This window comes from Tetrahymena thermophila (genome assembly GCF_000189635.1).
Source record: "Tetrahymena thermophila SB210 genomic scaffold scf_8254391, whole genome shotgun sequence".
Taxonomy (NCBI): Eukaryota; Ciliophora; class Oligohymenophorea; order Hymenostomatida; family Tetrahymenidae; genus Tetrahymena; species Tetrahymena thermophila.
Genome location: NW_002476174.1, coordinates 210372 through 235442, shown reverse-complemented (window position 1 = coordinate 235442; position 25071 = coordinate 210372). Strand labels below are relative to the sequence as shown.

General features: G+C 22.6%; 8 protein-coding genes across 8 annotated transcripts; 4 read left to right on the top strand and 4 right to left on the bottom strand. All coding sequences in view use genetic code 6, as the record gives it.

Annotated features, from left to right (window-relative positions):
* Positions 1 to 76: 76 nt before the first annotated feature.
* TTHERM_00703880 (aldo/keto reductase family oxidoreductase) lies at positions 77 to 1129 on the top strand (the record flags this gene model as incomplete). Its single annotated transcript, XM_001032059.1, has 1 exon — positions 77 to 1129. One exon carries the CDS (start codon positions 77 to 79, stop codon positions 1127 to 1129), a length of 1053 nt encoding a protein of 350 aa, XP_001032059.1.
* Positions 1130 to 2077: 948 nt separating this feature from the next.
* On the bottom strand, positions 2078 to 4072 carry TTHERM_00703870 (DHHC zinc finger protein; the record flags this gene model as incomplete). The annotated part of the gene is made up of 9 exons (XM_001032058.3): positions 2078 to 2130; positions 2186 to 2261; positions 2313 to 2370; positions 2434 to 2596; positions 2644 to 2783; positions 2836 to 3364; positions 3436 to 3550; positions 3621 to 3881; positions 3938 to 4072. The coding sequence occupies 9 exons, from the start codon at positions 4070 to 4072 to the stop codon at positions 2078 to 2080; spliced, it is 1530 nt and encodes a 509-aa protein (XP_001032058.2).
* Positions 4073 to 5872: 1800 nt separating this feature from the next.
* Positions 5873 to 9600, top strand: TTHERM_00703860 (hypothetical protein; the record flags this gene model as incomplete). The annotated part of the gene is made up of 7 exons (XM_001032057.2): positions 5873 to 6055; positions 6128 to 6296; positions 6416 to 8210; positions 8264 to 8432; positions 8493 to 8990; positions 9057 to 9309; positions 9371 to 9600. Exons 1-7 carry the CDS (start codon positions 5984 to 5986, stop codon positions 9598 to 9600), a joined length of 3186 nt encoding a protein of 1061 aa, XP_001032057.2. The 5' UTR covers positions 5873 to 5983.
* A 1130-nt stretch (positions 9601 to 10730) lies between these two features.
* On the bottom strand, positions 10731 to 12308 carry TTHERM_00703850 (ubiquitin-conjugating enzyme; the record flags this gene model as incomplete). Its single annotated transcript, XM_001032056.1, has 1 exon — positions 10731 to 12308. One exon carries the CDS (start codon positions 12306 to 12308, stop codon positions 10731 to 10733), a length of 1578 nt encoding a protein of 525 aa, XP_001032056.1.
* A 1913-nt stretch (positions 12309 to 14221) lies between these two features.
* Positions 14222 to 15901, top strand: TTHERM_00703840 (PAPA-like motif protein; the record flags this gene model as incomplete). The annotated part of the gene is made up of 6 exons (XM_001032055.3): positions 14222 to 14299; positions 14368 to 14538; positions 14610 to 14693; positions 14796 to 14966; positions 15082 to 15333; positions 15389 to 15901. 6 exons carry the CDS (start codon positions 14222 to 14224, stop codon positions 15899 to 15901), a joined length of 1269 nt encoding a protein of 422 aa, XP_001032055.2.
* Positions 15902 to 16456: 555 nt separating this feature from the next.
* TTHERM_00703830 (polyprenyl synthetase protein) lies at positions 16457 to 18314 on the bottom strand (the record flags this gene model as incomplete). Its single annotated transcript, XM_001032054.2, has 8 exons — positions 16457 to 17125; positions 17190 to 17359; positions 17416 to 17455; positions 17509 to 17553; positions 17645 to 17782; positions 17849 to 18009; positions 18081 to 18126; positions 18192 to 18314. The coding sequence occupies 8 exons, from the start codon at positions 18312 to 18314 to the stop codon at positions 16457 to 16459; spliced, it is 1392 nt and encodes a 463-aa protein (XP_001032054.2).
* Positions 18315 to 18816: 502 nt separating this feature from the next.
* TTHERM_00703820 (protein disulfide isomerase, putative) lies at positions 18817 to 20855 on the top strand (the record flags this gene model as incomplete). The annotated part of the gene is made up of 7 exons (XM_001032053.2): positions 18817 to 18895; positions 18957 to 19089; positions 19151 to 19439; positions 19527 to 19992; positions 20062 to 20555; positions 20612 to 20731; positions 20787 to 20855. The coding sequence occupies 7 exons, from the start codon at positions 18817 to 18819 to the stop codon at positions 20853 to 20855; spliced, it is 1650 nt and encodes a 549-aa protein (XP_001032053.2).
* A 1081-nt stretch (positions 20856 to 21936) lies between these two features.
* Positions 21937 to 24639, bottom strand: TTHERM_00703810 (casein kinase; the record flags this gene model as incomplete). The annotated part of the gene is made up of 9 exons (XM_001032052.3): positions 21937 to 22629; positions 22822 to 23063; positions 23269 to 23331; positions 23421 to 23655; positions 23718 to 23814; positions 23983 to 24049; positions 24177 to 24237; positions 24307 to 24347; positions 24489 to 24639. The coding sequence occupies 9 exons, from the start codon at positions 24637 to 24639 to the stop codon at positions 21937 to 21939; spliced, it is 1650 nt and encodes a 549-aa protein (XP_001032052.2).
* Positions 24640 to 25071: the final 432 nt, after the last annotated feature.

The following is a 25071-nucleotide window of genomic DNA, read 5'->3' as shown; positions in this document are numbered from 1 at the left end:
AAAATGTTGATTTGATAATTATTTAAAAGAATAAATAAATAAAAAAGAAATTATAAAAAAAGCAATTTAAATAAAAATGGAGTATAGATTATTAGGTAACACTGGATTGAAAGTTTCAGTGATAAGTTTTGGTAATGGATTTTCAAGTGCAAATCCCGATTAGTAAAAGTTAACCACTGAAAGTGTCAAAAAAGCTTGGGATTTGGGTATTAATTTCTTTGATACTGCAGAGTTTTATGGACTTGGCGAAGCTGAAAAGTAGCTCGGAGTTGCTATTAAAGCTCTCGATGTTCCTAGAGAAGATTTAGTTGTTTCTACTAAGATTTTTTTGGGTGCTGAATTTGGACATAAGGTTAAAGTGAATCAAATAGGTTTAAGTAGAAAGCACATCAAAGAAGGTGTAAAGAATTCACTAAAGAGACTCTAATTAGACTATGCAGATGTAGTTTTTTGCCATAGATTTGATCATGAAACACCTCTTGAAGAAGTTGCTCGTACTTTTACAGAGTTAATTTAAGAAGGTTACATTCACTATTGGGGTACTTCTGAATGGAGTGCTGCTTAAATCTATGAAGTCAGAGAAGTTTGTGCTGAAAAAAATCTTATCAAACCCTCAGTTGAATAACCTTAGTACAATATGCTTGTCAGAGATAGATTTGAAGCAGATTTTGTTCGTCTCTTCGATAAACATAAAATGGGTGCTGCTATTTGGAGTCCTTTAGCTTATGGCTTCCTCACAGGAAAGTACAATGATGGCAATATCCCTTAAGGATCTAGAAAGGCTTCTTCTAATTTTTAAGATTTTGTTGATATTGCATGGGATCAGTTCTTCGGAGAAGGAAAAAGAGAAAAAACATTACAGGCTTTAAGAAACCTTGAAGCTTTGGCTAAGGAATTAGGAATGTCTTAAACACAGCTAGCCATGAGTTGGGTTATCGCTAATAAAGATGTTTCTACTGCCATAACAGGATGCTCAAGAGTAGAGTAATTAGATGAGTCAGTAAAAAGTGTTCAACTTTACAAAAAGATTACTCCAGAAGTTGAAAAAAGAATCAATGAAATACTTGGTAATACACCTGACCAAGGCATCAACTTCAAAACTTTTACACCTTTTCCTCCAAGAAGATGAAAAAAAATGAGTATTTTGAAAATTAGCAAGTATGAAAGAATTTATATAATATAGAATATTTTAAGATTAATAATTGATTATCTTATTTAGTTACTTTTGTTTGATATTCTGTAAATATGTTAGATGATTCTTTTTTACTTAAAGGAAAATGAATTTTAATTTTTAAAACATTTTTATTCTTTAAAGTCTGCTTAATTTCTAACACTTTATTAAGTATAAATTTTAAATAAAAAATATAGTATTTGAGAATATATACTTTCTCAACAATTTTTTATTGCAAAAAACATTAAATTGAATAAAAATCATAAATTTTAAACAATAAATTATATAAAAATTTTCTCTGTATGTGATAAAGTTAGTTAATTGTCTATAATTTATCTAAATTTTATTAATAATTATTCAACAAGAATACTTTATTCGCTTTTTCAATCCACTAATAACTTAAATTATTTTGGAAAAATACTAAATAAGATTTTAAATATTTTATCAGCAGACTTTATAGCTTATAATATTACTAAGAGTAATATTCTTTTTTTTCTTTATCTAATATTTAAGTTTTCTAATATTTATTAATTTATTTATTTTAAATTAATGCCGAGAAAAAATAAATAAATCAAATACTTTTTTAAATAAAATTAATTTAGGGATGACTGATTTTAATAAATATTTCCTCGCCATCTATTATAAAAAATCAAAGATTACAATAAATATTTATTAAAAAAGTATGTAAATTTATTTGAACATACAAATTAACTTAAGCAAATAAATTGAAGTCAATTAAAAGTTAAGGACTATCTTATTAAAAAGATATAAAGGAAAATATTAATTTTTAATATCACTTAGTTAGTTTTCTCGTTAAAATATTATTAAATTTTTTAATATTAACACAATAATTACATATATTGCATAATATAAATAAATATGCTGATTATGATTTAAACAATTTCATCATTTGATTTGTTCTAAAGTATGTGTTTCTTTTTGTTGAATATATATTGGAGCTTTTATTAAATATTAAATAAAATAATTACAAAAAATCTAATTATATTTAATTACTTGTTGGTAAAAACCAGCACCACAAATTATCACCAAATGCCTATTTGAAGTTCTATTTAAACCCACTGTTATATTACTAATAAATATATTAAATTAGGTTTTAGTTTATTTAAAAATTAAATTATACTCCATTGTCTTTTTTTTTTTCGCAGTACTCTATTGTAGTAATATTTTGACTAGTAATTCTATAATTAATTAATTATTTTATTGAATTTAATTTTTATTAACTTTTAAAATTAAAGATTTACTGGAAATGATAGAAACCAAAGCAAATAAGCAATGCTTCCATAACTAAGGCAAAGTAAAAGAAAAACGAAATTAAAAAATCCATAAACAAAGTAGCATTTTAATCCTAAATCTATTAGACGTATCTGCCAGTATATGTAAAACACATGATTGCAAGAATTAATACTATAATAAATAACTAATTATAACTTTTTTTGAAAAAATTAACTTACTTGAGTAAAGAATTATGAGTAAGAAATATTTGTAATTTTTTAATCCAATGCATGTATTTAACCATTAGCAATGATGATCCATTTTTGATATACACTATCTGCATTAGCTGCAGTGATGAGTTCTTGGAGGTTTAAAATTTCTATTTATGTTTTGTAATTTAAAATTAAAATTCATGATTTATATAAAATTACTCGCATTTTTTGCAAAATCTTATTCCTTTTTGCTCAAGATCTTCAATAATCATATTAAACATTCTAATTTCTTCTAATTATGCCCTTTCATCTCTATCGTACATTGAATCAGCTTTTGCAACATCAAGCTAATTATTTATTTGATTTTTATGTAGGTTTTGTTCAAAAGCATAATCAACACTAACACAACTCTATGAGTGCTTACTTTAATTACTTTTACAATCTTTTTAATCCTTTCCAAATGTTAGATTTAATTTTTCATTTAATTGTTAAAGCAAATATTTGTTTTCTTCTATGTCTTCTTAGTCTATCGAGTAGTTAATCTTTTAATTTTCTATTTGAGCTGGGCATGATGTATTATTGCCCAATAGTAAACCATCTGCTTAATAAAATATAATAGGCTCTGTGTTATTAGAGCTGTAATCGAATTAGAAGTTTTTTTTGAACTCTTCATCATCTTCATCCTCAGAGTTATCTGTAAAAACGTAAATATCTTAGATTTATTCATTTTGCTTCATTGGGCTAAATACTAATTTTTAAAAGCATAAAAATATTATTATAAATTATCTATGGTATTAAATAGAATATCTATTAATTTACTTTCTTGCTTTTAACAAACAGCTTATTGGTGCTAATTTAGTCTAATATTTTCTCTGAAAATTTTTTCTTGGTAAACTTTCTCATCAATGTATTTTTGAATCTTTTGAATCCATTCCTAAAAAAATAAAACATTATTTGGTTGGTTACAATTAAATTTTAATTTTAAGTTTAAAAGATTTTGTTACTTTTGTGACTCTTCCAGGATGGGTTGCAGTTACTTTGTAGAAAGAAATAATAATTAAAGCAGCAATAACATTAACAATTAGAGCTAATATGATGGCGTATTACTAATTATTAGTGAGATAGCCTGATAATTGTAATTTAGAAATGATTGAGTCATTGTAAGAAGCTATTTATACCAAAGAGGTGTGAAAGCTATTGAGTGCTAAATTTTTTATTTGGGACTAAGACTTGATTTCTCCCGCAATTAATGGATACAAATATGTCTACAATAAAAAAGAAAGTATGAAAATGTTTTAAGATATAATGAAAATTAGTTTACTATAAAGTATGTGAAATAAAAAAAAATGAGCATAAGTATCATCAGACACTTAGGTAAAAGAGAAGCTAAATAGTAAATGAATTCCTTTTCTACATTAACTTCATTTTACCTACATTTCCCCTTTTATCTTTGCATTAACTTTTGTATTGACCTTTATTAAGTCAAATTAATAATTTACTCGTTTTTTGTTTAACTATATCCATAGTTTCCTTATTAATAAGTCATTATACAAAAATGATAGATATACTTAAAGTATTGACTGACTGATTGTCCATGAATTTAATTAAAACGTATATTTCATAGTATTTATTTTTTAAAATATGTTCTTTCTTCATGCTATGAAATTAATTTTATCTGTATTCTTTCTTTGGACTCCAAACTTTCATCACTTAATTAATATTTACAATGTCTAAGCTAAGTGATAATTTAATTGAAATACTTAATTGACATATGCTGATTCTTTAACATATTATGATAAATAGCAGATTTTATTAATTTAATTTAAGCATAGATAAATTAATAAAAATACGTTTTTTGATTTTTATCTAAAATTATCCTCCTTATTACAAAGTAATAAATAAGTAGATGTCTTAAATACCATCTTTAAAAATTTTATATTTTATAATAGAAAATAAAAAATTTTAAATCTTTTTGTTGCACTATCCTTAGTTTGCCTTTTTACCGTTTTTTATGAAAAAAAGAAGACAGCGTAGTCATTTTTATTGAAAATGAAGATTGCTCTATAATTAATTACTCAAAATTGATCATTTCATAATTTATAGAGATAGAAATAAAAGCAAAAGGATGTCAAATTTTATTAAATTAAAATCAATTACAAATTTTTTCTATTTTAAATCCTTTCATTCTTAAATTAAATTAGCTTTTAAAAAAATTTATTTGCCTTCTTTAAATAAATTTTAATGAAACCTAAAATATCTTCAAATTAAATATTGATTTAAATTTAATTTTTAATTGTTTAATTTTAAAAATAATATGATAAAATAAAATTAATTGTATAAAATATAGTATAAAATTTATTACAAATCATTATACTTAATTTATAAAAAAAATTAAAAAAATTTTTAAATTAGAAAAGATTTATTTTTCAAAAATAATTTAAAAAATGATTCTCATTCAACAGTACAAGCTGTATATTTATAGTATTAATTTATCTTATTTAAATAAATAAATAATTAAAATAACAATTGGAATTTTAATGTATAAGAAAACACCATATTTTGGTTTAATTAATTATAATAGAAATAATTGTAACTTTTTGAATAATTTTATCTAAATTTTTATCATAATTATTAAAATATTTTCTTTTTATATATCAGATTTGTTAAAAAATAATATAGAAAGATTTTTATAAAATATTTTACATATTAAAAGAACAAATAACTAATTAGTTTTTCATCTAAAAAGTTAACTAAGAAACTTTATGAAAATATTTAGATTGAAATTGGTCAAATAAGAATTTATAATATATTTAATAATTTAAAAAATATAACTCAATAATAACAGATAAGTAATAATTTAAGATTACTTATTACTAAAAAAATCAATAGACCTTGATCTATCTAAATATTCAACTGTAAATAATATTTAATTTATGGTTCTAAAAATCTATGACTTAAGAGTTATAACTAAAAGAGTAGTTAATATTGTTAAATTTGAAAATAATTTATTTACTAAATAAATAAATAGTATTTACTAAATTTCTATGATATTGTTTGATGAATTATTTCTAATAATAACTAATTTCTTAATTTGGGTGAATGAGCTAAAGAGAGGCGTAATTAATGTTTATCATAGATAGATAGATAAAATCAAATCAAATCAAATTTTTTATTAATTTAATAAGCAATTAACAGCTATTTTTCAACTTCTATTTCGTTTGCATTAATTTATTTATTTATCTATCTATTAATCAATCAAAAAACAAATAAACAAACAAACAAAATAAATCAAAACTAACAAAACAAAGGAATAAATTTTCATAAAGGAAATAACATATTATCAAATTATTGTAAACTCAATTAAATTATGAGTTTTATGATCGAGGAATTCAAAAAAACGTTTTAAGAGAATCATTAACCGCTTTTTAAAAATATAAAAGTATAATTATATTTTAAAATTGCTTATTGATTTTAAAATTATATATGAAAACATTATTTATTATTATTAAAGAAATAAATTAGGAATAGCTCAAGAGATTCAAGTAATGAAAATAAATAAAATCTACATAATGATAATACCCCTACATTGAACACTAATTTACTTAATAAAAACATTGCTTCTAAATAAAATCAGTAGAAATTTTTTGTATATGTCAACTCTCCAAACAGTCCTAATTCTTGTAATATTTATTTACTTATCATGTTTTCATTTTGCTAAGTTGCAGTAATTTAAGATAAAAGAGCTAATAATCAATAAAAAAATCAATTTTTCTGAATCTAACGTTTTAAAAAAATATAGGCCCATTAAAAGAAGAATCTTAGCAATGCCAGAAAGAAAATAATTTGAAATAAAGCTAAAGATTTTAATAGCGAGGATTTTAAAAACAATCAAATACTTTGTACACAGATGAAAATACACAACAATCTTAACTGGAAGAAACTTTGAGTTTGAGCATGAGTGATTTAAATACAATACAGCCTAACAATATTACATTAAATTCATTTAGAAATAGCATAAATTCATAAATACAATTCCAAATACTTTAGAAAAATTTACCTTAGAAAAAGGTAATCAGCTAGCATAGCTAGAATGTAATGCCTCTCCAAAACAATTAACTTTACTTGAACTAATAAGAGCATTAAGATTAAGATAAAAAAAGAACTAATTCTTACTTAAACACATACAACATTAAGAAAAGCTAGAATAATAATACATAGATGAATAAACAGTCTAGTAAAAATTAAAACAATACTAGCGATGTTCAAAACTATGATGATAAAATTACACAAAAATAGATGATTTAGAAGAAATATTTAATTAATTATGATACTGAAGAAAGTTTAGATCTAAGAAATACTTAAAAATCAATATAGAATGGAAATAATAAAAATTTTAACTGCCAGTAAACAGATTATTAAGAGAGAGTTAGTAGCAATAGCAGTGTGAATAATTTAGATAAAATAAAAGGTTTACAAACCAATAATAAAGGATATTCTCTAGCACTTAATTCTGTATAGTCGATGTTGTAAAGTAATTAGCATTATTCTACTTAAAGTATCGCAGATGGGAATTTTAGTTTAGCTTCTTATGGTTTAAACTAGTATTACTTATTGAACATGCATCACATAGTTAGAATTTAAAGATTTTTTAAAAACAAATGCATCTAAATCTAGTAAAGACTCAACTAGGCTTAAAATTATTAAAGACAAATAAGAGTAGAGCATAATTTATAATAAGGAAAAGTGCATTAAAATAATCTTAAGCAACAATCTTAAATATGTGAAAGAAGAAACAGTGTACAAAATAATAATGGAAGCACTTTTATAAATTCATATTAATAGTAGTAGGATAATATGTCAAATATGAATAACGTAAGTAATTCTTTTAACTTTGAGGTCGTTTCTTTTGGATAAAAAGACAATTTGTATTAACCTAGCGATAAAAATAGTAGCTAGCAAATTGATTTAGGGTATCAGCGTTAATCATATTAAAATTAAACTTTCGAAGAAGTAGAAGAAGTTGAAGAAGAAGTAGATGAAGTTGGCGATGATGATGACAATATATAAACTCCCTTTCATCACTATCCTGGTATAACCTATATTCAATCTAGTGGTGGTTTTGAATAGCAGATTAATTCACTATAAAGGCTGTAAAGCGTTGATATTGATAATATTTAAGGCAGATTTGATTAAGAAGAAGATGTAAATTAGCAATGTACCAATTAATAGTATAATTCAAGCGAAATGCAAAAGTAAAACAATTAAAATAATTAATAAACAAAACTAAAGAAATAAGAATCATTTTCAAATTATTAAAATTAAAAAATAACCCAAAACTCTCCTAAGTTTCCTGTTAATGTAGATAACTAATTTTTGAATTCTATTTCTTAGTAATAAAATGAAAATTAGTTTAAAACTAAGTTAGATATTAATGATAAAGAAAATCTCTTATAGATTTAGTGTTAGTAAAGCTATAAACCTGAAAGTTAATAATCAACGACTTCAGCTTCTTCTTCTCATCATCATTCTATTGAAACCTTGAAACAGGAAAACACTAAGCTCAAGAAAATGATGTATCAAATGAAGTTAGACATGTAAAATTTTAAAAAATAAATATATAATAAATTTATTCAAACAATTAATTTAGGAAGAGCCAATTAGAAGAAGGACTCGTGTAATAAAAAAATTAAATGAAAACAATAAATGATGAGTACTTATAATTTATTGAAAAAATAATGACTGATAAAAAAGAGCTTACTAAAAAATGCGATAACCTCCTATAAGAGAATTAGCAATTACTTTAATAAATTGAAAAGGTAAATTTTTAAATAGACTTTTGTTTGTGTAGATTTTTAATCTAGAAAAATATATTAAAGAAGGAGCATAATCAATCTGAAAAAAAGGTAGTTTAGAATGTCAACGAGTAGTTCCTTACAGCAGAGTTGGACAGTAAGTAGGATGAGTCTAATTATAATGATTAACTGTTAGAAAAGCTAAAAAATACACAAATCGAAAATGAAAAGATATATGATTCATTTGTTAAATAGCAAGAATTTATTCTGAAACTATAAAAAGAGAATGAAGAGTTGGTTTAAAAGCTACAAAAAATTAATGTTTCATAAAATAATTAACAAAAGAGCAATAATGATGATGATTAATGCAAAGATGATTTGATTGAGTATCTGCAAAATTAAATTGAACAGTTAAATTCTTAATTGTAAGAGGAAAGACAGTAAAACGAAGAACTTCAATCCTAAATAAATCAATCAAATACTAAAACCAACCATGAATTAAATAAATAGTTTTTACCAAAAGACTATGATTAAGAGTTTGAAAATTTTAAACAACAATTTGTTAGTGAAATTTCGGAAAAGGTATTTATTTCGTTTTTTAAAAATCCAACAGATTAAAATTAAAAAAACATTTTAAAAATAAAAAAGGTTGAAGAATTGCAAAACTAGCTTGAATAGGAAAGAGAAAATGTGAATAAGCTTTTGCACTCATCAAAATTTGATGGAAATGAGATTGTTAATCAGCTAAGAACTGAAAATAAAATGCTAAAGCAGCAGTTAATAGATAATTAGTCAAAGAGCTGCCAAAAAGAAGGTAGTAGAAATTAAAATGAATTTGATAGTGTAAAAATAAATGAATTGGAAACTCTTATTTCTTAGATGGAAGAAGAGAGAAAATAAGGTAAGAAATTATTTAAGTTATTTTTTCAGATATATTAATTATTTTTACTTTTTAAAAATAGCTTGTGAAATGGTAAAGTTAATGAAAGAAGCTCATGATAAATTAAAAAGTAAATATGAAGATGAAATTAAGCAGCTAAAAGAAAAGCACTAATTAGAATTTTGTAAGTATGAAGAGAACATTCGCTATACAATAGAAAAAAAAGTAAAAAATGAGCAAATTTTCAAATTTAATTTAAAATTTTTTTAAAAATAAGGATTAAAGCATATAAAAACTCTACTTGGTGATTGAGAATCTCAAAGCTAGTTTACAAGCAATAAATAATGATGAAAAAAAATGATTTTCAATTTTAATTTTAAAAAAGATTAAAAAATAAAATTAATTAAAATACGCGATTAATAAATCCTAATTAAAATTAAAATTATAATAAACATAAACACTAAAAAAAATGCAAAAAATATATATCAAAATCAATATAAATAAGTATTAAATAAACTTACATTTTTATCTTATATAATTAATTGATAAATATTGTATCGATTATCTCTATTGTAAATACAATTAAAATTATTAATCATTCATAAAAAATTTAAATAAAACAAAAATAAATTTTAAAAATTAAAATTTATAATATTTTGAACTACTTTAAGAAGAATCTAAACAAAAAGATACGGTAGAAAGAAAATATTATAAAATTTGAAAATTAGTAAAAATTGATTATTTTGAACCAATCGTGGAAAAGGTGTTTAATTTTATTTTTATTTGAAGATGCAGTAAAACATATTTTTCTAGTTTAAACAAAAATTTTTTTATATTATATTTAATAACATAAATTAAACTTTGAATTATTTTGGTTTAAATAAAATAGTTTTGAATAAGAAGTAAAATTTGTAAAAGAGTGAAAAACATATGAATAAATTACATAGTTAGTTAGTTAGTTAGTTTATTTGTTTTATTTATTAAATATTTGTTAAAATAGCTTATTATAATATATATTATATCAATCAAACAATAAATATAGAAAAATTCATTTTTCTAAGTGTTTGTTTGATTGTTTGGTTTAGTTTATTATCAAAGATTTAATTTATTTGTTTATTTATTAAATTTAGCCTTTTTTTATTAGCATAAAAAATGTACTGTTACCTTAGATATTTAGTTTTATACTTGTTTTATTTATTTTAAATCAAAGAGAGTTTTATAGGATTATCAAATTGAGAAGAAATTAATTAATTAATAAATATATCTTAAATAATGGTTAAAGTGTAGTTAATTTTTTTATGTTAAGAGGAGAATAATTAATGAGTAAATTCTTATAAGCAATCTAATTTTTTTAATATCATCAAAGGAATTTTTAATTAATCAAATGTTAGGAGAATAAATAAATAAATCAATAATATAGAAAATTTATTTCAGTTTATGGCTCAACTGAGTACAGACTATTTACCTTCTTTAAAGGTTGAATTCAATTTCTTGAATTATTGCTATAAATTTTTAAGCTAGTTTTATGCCTATTTACTAAATCCATTATTTTGCAATGATTTAGCTATCTCTGGATTATGCTAAGAAACTATTCCTGTGTAAAGAGGCTTTATATCTTCTTCATTTATATTTTACTGTTCATTTATCCACTTATTTATTTAGGCTATAATTTAGCTTTGTAAAAGAGAGAAATGGGTTTGAATCAATTTAGAAAATTCCTTAAAATTTCCATCAGTCTACTTAATCGACTCTTCCATTGCATGAACTATATTTGCGTATCTAACTACATTTTAATATCCTTAGTTGTACATGTCACTTACATTTAAACTTGAATCGTTATTATTTTTATTAGGGTTGTAGTTAGTGGTTGGCTCTTAATAGTATAAGTCACTATTGAGAATATCATTTTAAATTGTTTGTATCACCTGTGTTAAGTTAGAGGTGTATTCACTCCATTACTCCGACTCTATTAATTATTATCCATTATGTATATTAAGTAGACTCAAGCACACTCTACCGTCTGTGGGTAGTAGAGGAGAAAATCTTATAGTACCTTTTGAGGTTGATTAGAAATTAAGTTTTGGAGGATTAATAGGGTAATCATCAGGGATGAACATATCAAAAACATAAATTCCATATGCAAAGGGAGTGTTAGCTGCTCCTGTGATCAAAATTTTTATATATTAGAGATTTGATTCATCATAAGCAAAAAAAACACCTCCTTTTTCTTCATCACATTCAATAGACTTGACAATACTAGCCAATTCTCTTTCTATTCTTTTTTACAAATTTTAATGTTGAGCGTCAGATAGCCTTTTTTACTAGCTTTACTTTGATTTACTAACACTATTTTTTAAATTTAAGTAGTGGTTATTTATATTTTTTAAGTTTACCCTTTAAAATTCTTCCATTTTAATAGTATACGGGCTCTTAGGTTTAGCTACATTATAATTTTAGGTAGCAGTTGGGTCAGAAATATTACTTTGACTAAGCTAATTGTGCTAAAAAGTTTAATTATTATAAGAGTTGGGGTGATTATTAGCATTATTACTTAAATCTAAAACTCTTTCAGGGTTTAATGTTTTAAAATTCTAATTCCCTTAAATATCTCTCCTATAATTTCTTGGAGTAGTTTATCCTAAAGCAGCAGTAGCAGGAGAATTATTTGGATCTTCAATCAGCTAATCCTTATAATTTTCTTAGCTATCAATTTGCATATCTGGTATGTTTCCTTCAGAGGAATAATGAGCTGTATAATTATATGGGCTATTCTTTTTTTAACTCTTTATATTTTAAGTTTTGCTAGCAGTGGGTGCTTCTTTCGTTTCTATTTCACTTATCCTCTCATACACTGGTATATTACAATCATAAGATTATGAAAGACTCTACTTGGCATGTTTGTTTTTCATTAAATCACTAGCATCATTTTTCTCTTTACTTTAAGGATTTAAATTCTTCTTTTTCTGTTTATTAAGGTTTTCATCGTCATTATTTTTTATGCAGCAAGCACTCTAACCCATTTAAAATGTCTTGAAAAATAGATATCAAAAGAATTCTTTTATTATAATTTTTACTTTCTTTCTTTGTTTCTTTTTTTTTTTGTGATAGTTTAATTAATAAGAGAAGATTATATTTTTTAAATTTTTTTATTATAATTTCTTAGAATGAATAAATGAATAATTTACATTTAATATCTAATGATATTACATTTATTATCAAAATATTGTTGTTTTTTCAATTTAGTAAGATTAATCGCCATACAATAAAATTATACATATTAACAAGCTCATGTATACCTATGTTTTATCTCAAATAAGTATGTTTACTTGGTCATAGACAATTTGAACTATTTTTTTTTAACATACTTATCATTTAGAGCATATAGCACTATATCTTTTAGTCTCTCTTTGTTACTTCTTCGATCTTACATAAATTTAGTTATATTTTACTAGCTTAAAACATTTTACATCATTAACAATCATACCAAGACAGAATAGGTGTAAGGAAAGTAAAGATGACTTTTTTAATTAAATATTACGTATTCTTTCTAAAATCAAATTACAAAATTGATTCCAAAATTAAATAAATAAAGATACTTACTTTTTTACCAGTTTATAAACAAGCAACTATCTTTTTAATTATTTTCTAAAATAATTGATATATCAAATAAATCATATCTCATATTCAAAAAATTTCGTCACATTAGATTATAAAAACTTAAAAATAGTTTTTTTTTCTTATGAAAACTAATTTTTTTAACTTTTTTATTATTGATAAAGTAAATTTATTCCTTTAACTAGTAAAAGTTACTCTAATAAAACATTATGGTATTTTAAATAAATAAAAAGTATTAATTTTAATATTCATTGGTAAAGGGTTAGTTTGTGTATTTTAGTATATGGTTTGATGTAAAATTTAAAACTTACTTGTCGAAGGAATTTTACTTTGATATTTTTTAAATTTAAAGTTTAAAGCTTTATTTAGAAAAAAATATCAAAAAATAAATTTAAAAAGTAAGATTATGCCTAATTTATCGATTTATTTTGCATTTAAAGCCTGAATTAAATTTCTTAAATATAAAAAGGTTGATTTAAATAAAAGTGGTATTTACTTATTATCTATTTTTTCTCTAAATAGTATGATTTCTAGAAATAAACTTAAAATTTATTAATTTTATTTCTAATAAAAGAAATTTGTTTGATAAATTAAAAATATTGAATTTTTATTAAATTTAATATTCTGTAAATTAAATTAATTAGAAATCAATATTTAAAAACTAAAAAAAATTTTTGTTTTTTTATTTATTTTATAAATTTAAAATTAACAGCAATAAAAACTACATTCTACTTTAATATTTCTAGTTGAATTTGATTTTTCAAACTTAAAATTTTATTTTATATTAAAGATTTAAAAATTGATTTTTAATTGAATCGATTTTTTATTAAAATATTTTTTAATTATTTTAAAAGGAAAACTTTTATAATTAAAAAAAATCATTATTTTAATTTTAGCTCAAAATACGAATTATTTTTTTTTGGAAATGTTTTTTAAATAAATTATGAATATAATTAAATATTAATCTAATTTAGCTCAAATGTCATTTTAGAATTTTATAAAATTTAATAATTAAGTTTACATAAAGAATTTATAAATAAATAAATATTTTAATTTTTGATTTTATTCAAAAGAAGCAAGATATTTTTTGTTATATTTACTTTTTATCATTTTTAAAATTATTTCAAAATAAAATTTATTTTTGATTTTAGAGGAAATAAATTATTAGAATCTTACTTATCCTGAGAGAAAAGCAAGTATACAAGATACGATTGCAAAAAAATTATTTAATTTTTATCAAAACTTTTTAGGAGAGCTCATATTTTTCCATATCAGAACTTCTTGATATTTAAAATAAATAAATAGTTTTAGGTTAAAAATGTATAGAGTAGAGTTTGTATTAAGAGGAGAAGTAGCATTCGAAGCGGATGTTGATCTACCTGCTTTAGAAGAGGAAGTAGTTACTTTTAATTTATAGTATTTCTACCAGCTTATTTATGCATTTAAAATAAATATTTTATTTAGGAGTAATTGCAGGAATAAAATAATTAGCAAAATAAAACAAGAGGAAGAAAGCCTGGAAAAAGGGGAGCTGTTGCTCCCTAAGTGCCTGTAGTGAGTTAATCTGCAGTATCTAAAAATAACAAAAACAAGAAAACATAACCTCCACCACCTCCTCCTCCTTAATCTTAAAAGGTAAATAAATAATATTTCTATTTAAATTTTAAAAGAAAGTGGTTAAATGATTATAAAAATAATAATAATAGAAAGGTCAAATAGCAAGCAGATATAGTTCAAGAAGAAGAAAAGGATAGCATGATGATGATTTGTTAGAAGAAGAAAGCGAAAAAGTAACTTCCTCATTTAATTCATTTTTTTTTGCGTGCTACTTTATGAATATTAATTTTTGACAATAATTAATATTTATTTTGTTGGCGCTAAAATGTAAATAGCCATACAAAGAAGAATAACCCTAAAAGAAACTCAAGAAAGGAAAAAAATAAGTTGTTGATTCAGATATTGAAGCTGATGAAGAAGATGAAGAGGAGATGCAAGGAAGTGAAGACGAAGCAAAACTTTTAGAATTAGAAGGTGAACTTGAAGAAGAATTAGCGCATTTAGGAGTAATAAATATTTTTAGATATTAAAGTCTTGTTAAAAAAATAATCAGAAATTTTGCTAATTAATTAAATTTTAAATATTAAAATATTGGTTTTAATAAAACTTTTTTTATTTTAGGAGGATGGTGAAGATGTTGATAATTTTGAAGAAGACGATGAAAATGAAGAATTAGAAAAGTTAGAACGTTATGCTACTAATGAGAGACCCATAGCTAAGTTGAGTTAAAGATTTAAAGATTTAGAAAATCTGAGTGATTCAAATCTCTCTGAAGACCCAAACTATCAAAAGCTTACTAAAAGATAAAAAAATATTGTGAAAAATAATATGTCAGGTTAAGTGGAAACTGAGTATCTTCAACTACCTAATTAAGTATTTTTTAGTTAATTAAAATAAATTTTTATGGACATTAATTTAATGGTAAAAGTCAAGCAGAAAAAAAAATAAGTTTGTAACTGAAGAGGATTAAATGAAAAAGATTGAAAAAGAGGAGAAAAGAAGAGCTTAAATGCAAAAACAGATAGAAGATTTAAAACGTTAAACTGTTGATAAAATTCTTAATGAAGCAGGAACAAAATAAAAGAAGAGAAAGGAAAAAGAAGAAATAGAAAAAGACAATAAAATTAATCATCAGTATCGTAAATTACCATAAGGCATGCCCCGCATAAGAATATTAAATAACTCTTAAGGCTCTATAGTAAGTATAACAAAGACAGCGTTTCATCCTTTGTTGAATCCTTTCCCTGTTGTTTTTGAAAATAACTTAATGGGAGACCTAGAAAGTTAAACAATTTAAAATGAAGATTAAAATCTAAGTTAATAATAAAATGTTGTAAGTGGTTAAAATGATCAAAAAGATAATGAAAGTAACAATAATGACATAAATAATAAAAAAGAAATTGAAGAAGATAGTTCAAAATTAATGGAAGAATCAAGCTGATTAAACATGTTTATTTATTTGTATTTGGTAAATTAAATAATTAAAAATATTATCCTAATAGATTTTAAATAAATATTGATGTATAAATGTATATAAAATTAATAGATTGATTGATAAATAGAATATTAGATTCTCAAAATTTTTCAAAAAGCCATTTTTTCGTTTTAAAATTAATGATAAAGAAGTTTGTTTTAAGTTTTGTGTTAAAGACAACACTTTACTTTTTGTTCTATTTAATAAGTTTTTTAATATTTATTTATGTATTTAAGTTACTTTTTAATTATTTGTTTATTTTATTATTTATTTATTAATTTATTTATTTATGTTTAAGTTTGATTAAAAGATAAAAACTTATTTGAATAATTAATTAATTAATTAATTAACTACTTATCTATTTTAATTAAAATAAAGATAAGTAATTAGGTTATTTTTTATATTGTCTCTCTAATTTACTTCTACCTACTACTCATTTTCAACTCTTTCTCTTTATGATCTTCATTAACAAATAATTTAAGCTCTTATAAGCATCTTTTTTTTCAATATCTTTTACTCCTTTCAAGTTTTGAAGATTTTCTAAAGCTCTTTAACTATGAATAAGTGCTAAGTTAGTTGTTTTTTCTAAGCCATATGTTTTCTTAACTAATTAGTCAACTATTTGGTTGCATAAAAAATGAGTTTAATTTTGTTCAATTTAAAATTTTTAATTTTTAATTTTACAGTAATTGAAAGAAAAATTTATGTTTTTTGTTTATTTTATAACATTAAAAAATTTATAAAATATAAATATAAATGTATGTTTAAATGCTAAAGTATATATCTACCTATTTTAACTTAGTTATCATCTAGTCCTTTAGGATGCTTTTAAAGCATAGCTGTTATTTATCTGTGTTCTTCAGTACCATCTATTTCTTCAAGGGCAAATAACACTGGTCCTGTTACATTACCTTCTTTTAAATCAGCTAGAGCTGCTTTACCTAGTTAAGCAGAGTCACTAGTATAATCAAGCATATCGTCTGCTAATTAAAAGCTGATACCTAGATGCTGAGCAAACTTAAATAAGCATTCTTAGTTATGGAAATCCTAATTCAAAATTATGCCAACTCCTTAAGCACTAAATGCCATTAAAGAAGCAGTCTTGTAATAGGTCTTTAATATGTATTAGTTAATTATTTCATCCAAATCATATTTATAGGTTCTTTTTGAATTAGCTTAGTTAATTTCACCCTAAAAAATGTTTTTTATTTATGATTAGAATAACCCACCAATAAAAATACTTAAAAGAATTTACATGAGTGAGGTTTTCCATAATATGGGAATATATTTAATACATCCTAATATCATTAAAACGTGAAATTTATTGTCCTGATCTTCCTATAATATAATCCCCTGAAAAAACAGCTTCTCTATGTCCAAATTTTACATGAGCAGTTTCTAAACCTCTTCTTGTAAATGCATTATCTACATAAAGAATATTATTTTATTCTAAATTATTTGTAATACTTATATGTATCTACCTATAATATCATCATGCACTAGAGATGAAACGTGAATATTCTATTTTATTTAAATATTAATCATTTAATTAATGCAATTTGCTTTAAAAATACCTCAATAACGGCAGCCCAAAGTCTTTATTTTTCTACTAAATCTTTCTTTATTTTAAATAATAATTGTAAATTTAAAGAAACTGATTTTGAAAGTGTTGATTGATATTGAAATTAAATATTATTTGTTATTTATTACTTTCTCAAAGAATTCTTATGTTGTGCCATCAAACAAGATTTAAGATAATAAGAAATTGAGTGAAGGTCTCACTAACTTTCCTTCTTTTGAATAGTAGTGTCCAGATATTTTATTCACATAATCATGATCTGATTTAAGCTAAATTTTTATGTTGAAAAATAAATTTGAATAAAGCTCGCTTAATATAATTCTATAAATTTATACTATTTCTTCCTTAATTTGTTGATAAAAGATCTTTAAGTGATCTTAAATAAGATTAAATGCCTCGTTTGCTGAATTAGATTTAAATTGCTTAAATAACTCTTCATTTGCATTACTGTAATCTGTTTTTGTTTTTAGCCCCTGCTGTTTTTATATTTTGATACCTTGCATTTTATGTTAGAAGTAACTTTAAAAAATAGTAAAATAAGGGCTAATTTAGCTCAAGATAAGATACCTAAATGCATTTCATCAAGTTCATCAACAAGTCTCATCATATTATCCTAAATTATTTAATTAAATTTGGTGAATCATACTTTTTCTATTTACATTCATCATAAAAGTATACATTTTAAGATTTTTCAAAATCGCTCAGTTTTTCTTTTGGTTGGCTTTCTCTTACACTACCAAAATTGCTATTTAATTTAGAGGACTTTTATAGGACTGCTAGACTCTTTAAAAATTGTCTCATTTCTTAAAACTTTATAAATTTACAAATGGGCTTATTTTGTGTTTAGAGTGCTTGCTTATTTAAAGTAAATTAATTAAAATTTAATGAATATTATTTTTATCAAACAAGTTAAAATTTTTTTCTGGAATAAAATAAACCATCAAGCATATCCAAGAATTAATTGTACATAAATTCGAATATTCTTTAAGTAAACTTTTTTTGATAACAATTTTGAAATTTGTATTTCTTTAAAAAAGAATATCAAAGAATAGATATAAATTTTTTTATTATAAAGTAGACTCTTCTCAATTATAATTAATTATAATCAATTATCATTTATTTCTTTTATCAACACGTAAAAATTTTGCAGTTAATTTCACAATCAATTTATAATTAAAAGATACGCGTAAATAAGTCATCAAACAAAATATAGATTTAAAAGCTTTACAAGATTATATAAAATCTAAATAATAATAATTATTATCAAAAAAATCTGTATTAATATTTAAAAAATTTTAAAAAAATGAAATTTAATTATAAATTGCAAATTCTCTTGATAATTTGTTTGCTCCCATTAGCCTAGCTTTTACAAGTTGTCGAAAGTAAATTAAAGTTTTAAAATCGTAGAAAATATGACTAAGCCATGCATTTTATATTAAATAGAAGTAGAACCTGAAGTAAAAGAAGAAAGTAGCAAATAAGAGATAGATAATAAACAATTATTTTAATTAGAATATAATAGTCTAAAGCTTATCATATAGTAATCAAAATTAGTAGTTGTCTATCTCCATGAAGGGTATTTTAGTTAAAGCTTTGAATATTCATTTAATTAAATGAATTTTATTTTTAAAATGTAGTGAAATTAATCAAGAAATCGAACAAATTTTAGGAGAAGCAGCTAAAGAAATCTCAGAGTATAGATTAGCTAAATAGCTTCCAGTTGCCTTATTTGGAACTGTTGATAGCTCATAAGACAAAGAAATTCTATCTTTCCTTAAAATATCTTATAGCAACGAACAAAAGCATTAACTTATACTATTTATTTAAGGAAATCAAATAAATTATGAAGGAGAATATAACAAAGAATAAATCCTTTCATTCATCAAAGGCAAGATAGAAAACTCTATAAAGGAAATAAAAACTGAAGTAAATCTTTTTTTAAGAAGAAAAATCATATTTTTAATGATTTTATTTTATTGAGTTTTAAAAAATGATTTTATTAACCTAATTTAGGAAGAACTGAAAGAATATATGAAGGTAAATGAAAAAAAGAAAGTTTTGATAGGAAGCAACAATAGTACATTCATTGACTTACTACAAGAAAAAGAATAAAATTATGAATTATTTACAAACATGGATATTCAAGAAGTTAGATTAATTACTGATTAATCACTCTTAAATCAAATTCCTGAATTAAAAGATTCAAAATTACCTTTTGTATGCTTTGTCAAAAATAATTAATTCCCTGAAGAGAAACACTATCATTTCTACGAAGGAAGTTTTGATCATGTTGAATGGATTAAGGACTATGTTTTAGTTGAATCTATCAATTTAGTCGAAGAATTAAATGCTGAAAGCTATGTTAGAGTTTTTGCTAGCTCAGTAGAAAGTCAAATTCATTTATTTTTGGATCCCAACGTTGATAACTCACAAGTAATTTAAGAGTTCCGTAAGGCTGCTCTTTACAACAAAGAAGAAGGTAATTTTGATTTTTTCACAAAAAGTTGAATTTTTTTTTAAATAAATTTTCAAAATAATAATTAATTAGAACTTAGATATGAAAGAATGGTTTTCGTTATCCAATACTACTCAGACGAAACAAAAGAGTTCATTCAACTTTATGATGTTAGAGGTGTGTAAGATCTTCCATTTATAGGAATTTCTACTTTAGATTACAACAGTTTTGGAATCACTAAATACATTTATGATAAATAAAATTAAATGGTATCTGAAAATATTAATAAATTTATTGATGATGCTAGAAAAAAAGTGATAGAAGTCCACTTAAGAAGTGAAGAGCTTCCAACTGAAGAATAGCTTAAATAATAAGAACAGAATAAAATTTATAAGTTAGTTGGTTAAAACTTCAAAGAAAAAGTAATTAAAGATAAGTTTAGCTATTTTATACTATTTTGGGATAGCAAGGATAAGAATTCAGCAAAATAATACTTTGATTTCTTAAAAAAATTTGTGAATGAGATACCAGCTATTCAGTATGAACATCTTTTAAAAATCGCCACTTTTGATCTTAACAAAAATGAGGTAACAATTTAATTATAAAAAAAGCTGTTAAATTTATCAATTAAAAATGTATATAGGTATAGTATCTCAATATTGATTAAGCACCTAAATTTGTAGTCTATCCTTAATATTATAAATAAAATCCTTAAGGTTATAAAGGACCTCTTAAGATTGAAAGTATCTCTAAATTTTTAAATGTAAATATAATTACTTAATTTATTTTAGTTAATAATTTTCATTTATTTTAAAAAGCAATGGGTCAGAGATCTTCAAATCAGCGTACCTTTACCATTAGGTGGCTCTTAAAAACAAGATTTATGAGAAGATAATATATTTCAAAATGTTTTCAATAAATAAAAATGCATTAATCCAATTTAAATTATAATTTTTGTAAGTATTAATTTATAGTTCTATTTAGTATAAATTTTATTTTTAAATCTATAAAATAAGCTCATTTATTTATAATTAAAAAATGTTATCAAAGTTTTTTTAATTTTTTTTTAAATAAATTTTATTTTTTGAATTTGTTTAACCCTACTTTATTTTTTTATTCACTTTCGTTTTATTTTTGAAATAAACTTTTATTTAAAGGTTTGAGTAAAAAAAAAGTAGATTTGCTCTTAATTAAATTTTTTTTTCTTATTTTTTGAGAACATTAAAAAATAAATGATGAGAATTTCGAGTTTATTTTTTAAGAAATTCTAGTTTTCATGATTGAATTATTTATTTATTTATTTATTTATTTAATAATATAAATTCATAGAAGTAAAAGTACAAACAAACTTAATCAGATTTTTACATTAAGTTGAGAAAAATTTTTATATAAAGAGAAAAAGATTAATGAGAAGATATACATAGTTAGTTAGTTGGTTAATATTGATGTAAATAGAAATTTTTTGTAGATGTCTAAAGATTTTTATAACCTTTTAAATTCTTTATGTTGTTTGATTTATTAGTTAGTTATTAGTAGTAATTTATTAATTTTTACCTCACAGTATGTATGTATGTATCTATGTATGCAGGGTCAATCTGATTAATCATTCAGAAAGAAATTTATTTGCTTAAAATTTTGTTAAATGCCACATTTACATTTTTTATTTAACTTTATTTATAATAGAAGTTGAGATAAGCAGAAAGACACTGTATTAAAGACCTTTTTTTTTGTTGAAATGTAATTTAATTCATTTTATAATTTATTAATGGTAGGTAAGTAGGTAGGTAAGTTCAACATAATTATTTATTTATGGTTATTGTATATATGAATTTATTATTTCTTCAAAATTTTATATTTTAATTATTTTTTAAAGTAACTAACTGATTTTTTGTTTGGCTCAATTCTAGAAGGCTAGTTTGGATAAAATATGAGATATTAATTTGTTTCAGTTAGTCTATTTTTAAATCATCAATCATATTACTTGAATTTAAAAAAGAATGGCTCCTGCATCAGGATATTATTGTGCCGTGAAAGCTAACTGTATAAACTATTTTATGTTTCATCATCGCAAATACTTAAGTCATCAGTCGAGTAATTAGAATTGTTAATTTAATGTTGAGAAGCATTCAAATGTTATGAAGATTATAATTAAGATTTTTTATTATAATTACTAAAATTATCAATGATAGAACCATTGTTACCATTATTATTATTTTGCTATACTTGATTTCTAACTTCAGAGTCTTGACCAAATGTCATATTACTTTAAATTGTTTGTTTGGCTTAAATATCAGTAATATCTATTTCAACTGGACCATAGTAGTAATTGGATACTCCTGCTCCTAATGATTCTTGTGCTTCATTAGTAACCTAATTCTGATTATTCTAAGCCTATTCCTAAGTATTATGATTCTAAGGTAGAGCACTAATGGTAGTATCAGATTACTTCAATTCTCTAGTTTGAAATGCAGTGGTCTCTTCTGGATTAGCATTATTTGTTGTCAATGTAACGTCTTTGCTTTTTTCCTCATTTTCATTATAATTCTATGAAAATTTAGAATTTGCATCTTTTTAATTGTTTGAAAGAGCGTTTGGGGTGTCTAAATCCTAAAGAAAAGAGTTTCCATATTAGGAAACCATTTCATTTTTTATTTTAAATGCCTTTTAAATAAATAAAGAGTAAATAAATAAATGTTTATTTTAACAATGATCTCACAGAATATATTCTAAATAAAATATTCTATTAAAAAAATGAATGTAAAATTAAGTAAACCAAAAATATTAGAATATATTTTGAAGTTTCCATTCAAATTAAAAATATTCTGCGATCTCTAATTTCAAGGTAAATCATACCCATTCGAATTAGTAATCATTTAGTTATCCACCAGATTTTAAGAATAGCTGCTTAAATATTTTTCTCCAAACATCGTACTCAGGGTGATCCATGATATTCATAGACTTAATATAATTTAAATAGTTTACAAATTCAGCAGGCAAATCTCCCAAAGTCTCAGGAATAAGAGATAACTTTTACTCTTCATAATATTTTAGCTTCTCTTCTCTTGTTTTAAAGTGTTTACTACCAAACAAGTTCCCTATTGATAATAGACAAATTTATTAAATAATTGTTTATCATATGTAAAAATTTTGAAGAGATAAATATACTTTTTTTAAATTTCATTTTGAAAAAATTCATTGAAAATTAATGAATAAAAGTAATGATTAAATCTGTAAGGTATATTCAGTATTTGATTAACACTTAGTTTATATCAAAAAAATATAAAAAGATTTAATAAATACCTTTTCGTGTTAAATAAATTAATATGTAACCCAGAGATTCCAAGTCATCCTTTCTAGATGGAGCTATTTTAATTTATTTGTTAAAATATTATTAATAATTTAAACTATCTTTTAGAGTTTTAAAATTATATTATAATTGCAAAATTTATTACTTATGCCAAGGTGAGTACCAATGCTAGAGAATTTGTTGCAGAAAATTTTATTCATAATACGATTATTTTCATTATAGCGAACCAATTAGCCATTTTTGTGCTTGTATTTTCGTGCATATTTAAAGTCAATAAGATATAATTATGTGCTTTTTAAATCATTATGAATGACAATTTTTTTTGGCTTTAAATTACGGTGAACTATATTGACAGAATGTATTTCTTCAAGAACATTTAGCTATTACATAAATTAGATGATAATTAATAAATATTTTTTTATAAAATTTGATTAAATTATACCATTGCAATTCCAAACATGCAAATTGTACTTATAGATAAATTATTTTTCATGAGTGAGAATAGAATTTTGAGACTTGGGCCATAAGATTCTGTGATTCTATTAATTGAAAAAACAGTAAATATTGTTTATTTAACTTCTTAAAACAAGGCAGTATTTTTGTTTGCTTATTTTTTTTAAAAATTAAGAAAGCAAATTTTAAATACTAATGTTTAGCACACACTATCTAAAATAAGTATGTTGAGAAAATTAATTTTAAAAGCTTACTTTACAAAATAGTTAGTTCCATTTATTTTTTCTTCCCCTACATGAAAAATTTTAGGCGTGCATGATACTATTTATTAAAATAAATTCTATAGCAATATGTATTTATATACATAATTCTATTTCAGTAAATCGAAGTAAGTAAGGAGCTAAAAAAATTGTATGTTATGATTGAAGAAAGTGTAAATTATCATTACCTTCTTTCAGTAGCTTAACCATTTTATTTTCATTGCTAATATGGTCATAATACTGGTTACTCTATTATTAATTTATATTATACATTATTATATATATCTTTTTCCTTAAATAATTTTAACAAAAGTTTACCATCTTTATAATCACTGGCTACTTATTAATTTTATTAAATCCTAAGATTGTTATAAAAAAAATTAAATTAGAAAATGTCTAAAATAAAGTAAAAATAGCGCAAAAATAATGCAAAATAGATTCAAAATATTGATAATTAGATGCCATTGTCAATTATTTTTTATCAAATTTAAATTAATTACCTTTATATGTATTGTGAAATTATCCTTTATATATGCATTCACGAATCAGATACATATTCTTAATATAAATGGCATTCTTTTTCTTTTTTGTCGAAAGCAATCCGGTGGTTCCGGACTATCCTGAGCTATGAGATATATCTTTAACATTCATATATTTTGCTTATTAAGTATTAGTTCCCTGTTAACCTATCTTATTTTTCACTCAGATAGATTTAATATTCTTAACTAAATTTTTGATGACTATTTATCTATTTTTTTAATAACACTACTAATACTTTTCGTTGCCTGAAAATTTTATTGATTCAATTGTATGATTGTTATTATTCTTTGTTATAATTAAATTTTCTTCTTTAGAAAGCGATAATGTCTTTTTATTTGTTTTTTTTTATAATTATTAAATGAAAATAATCTATAGATATAGCAAGCAATTAGTATTCTTTACGTTTATTATAATTTTTATTTGATCAAACATGCAATTAAATATATTTACATATGATTTTTTTCATTATTCATGTAAAGTTAACTTTGTACTTGAATTTCGTAATTTGTCTCTCTAAATCAGCCACTCTAAATTAATTTAAAA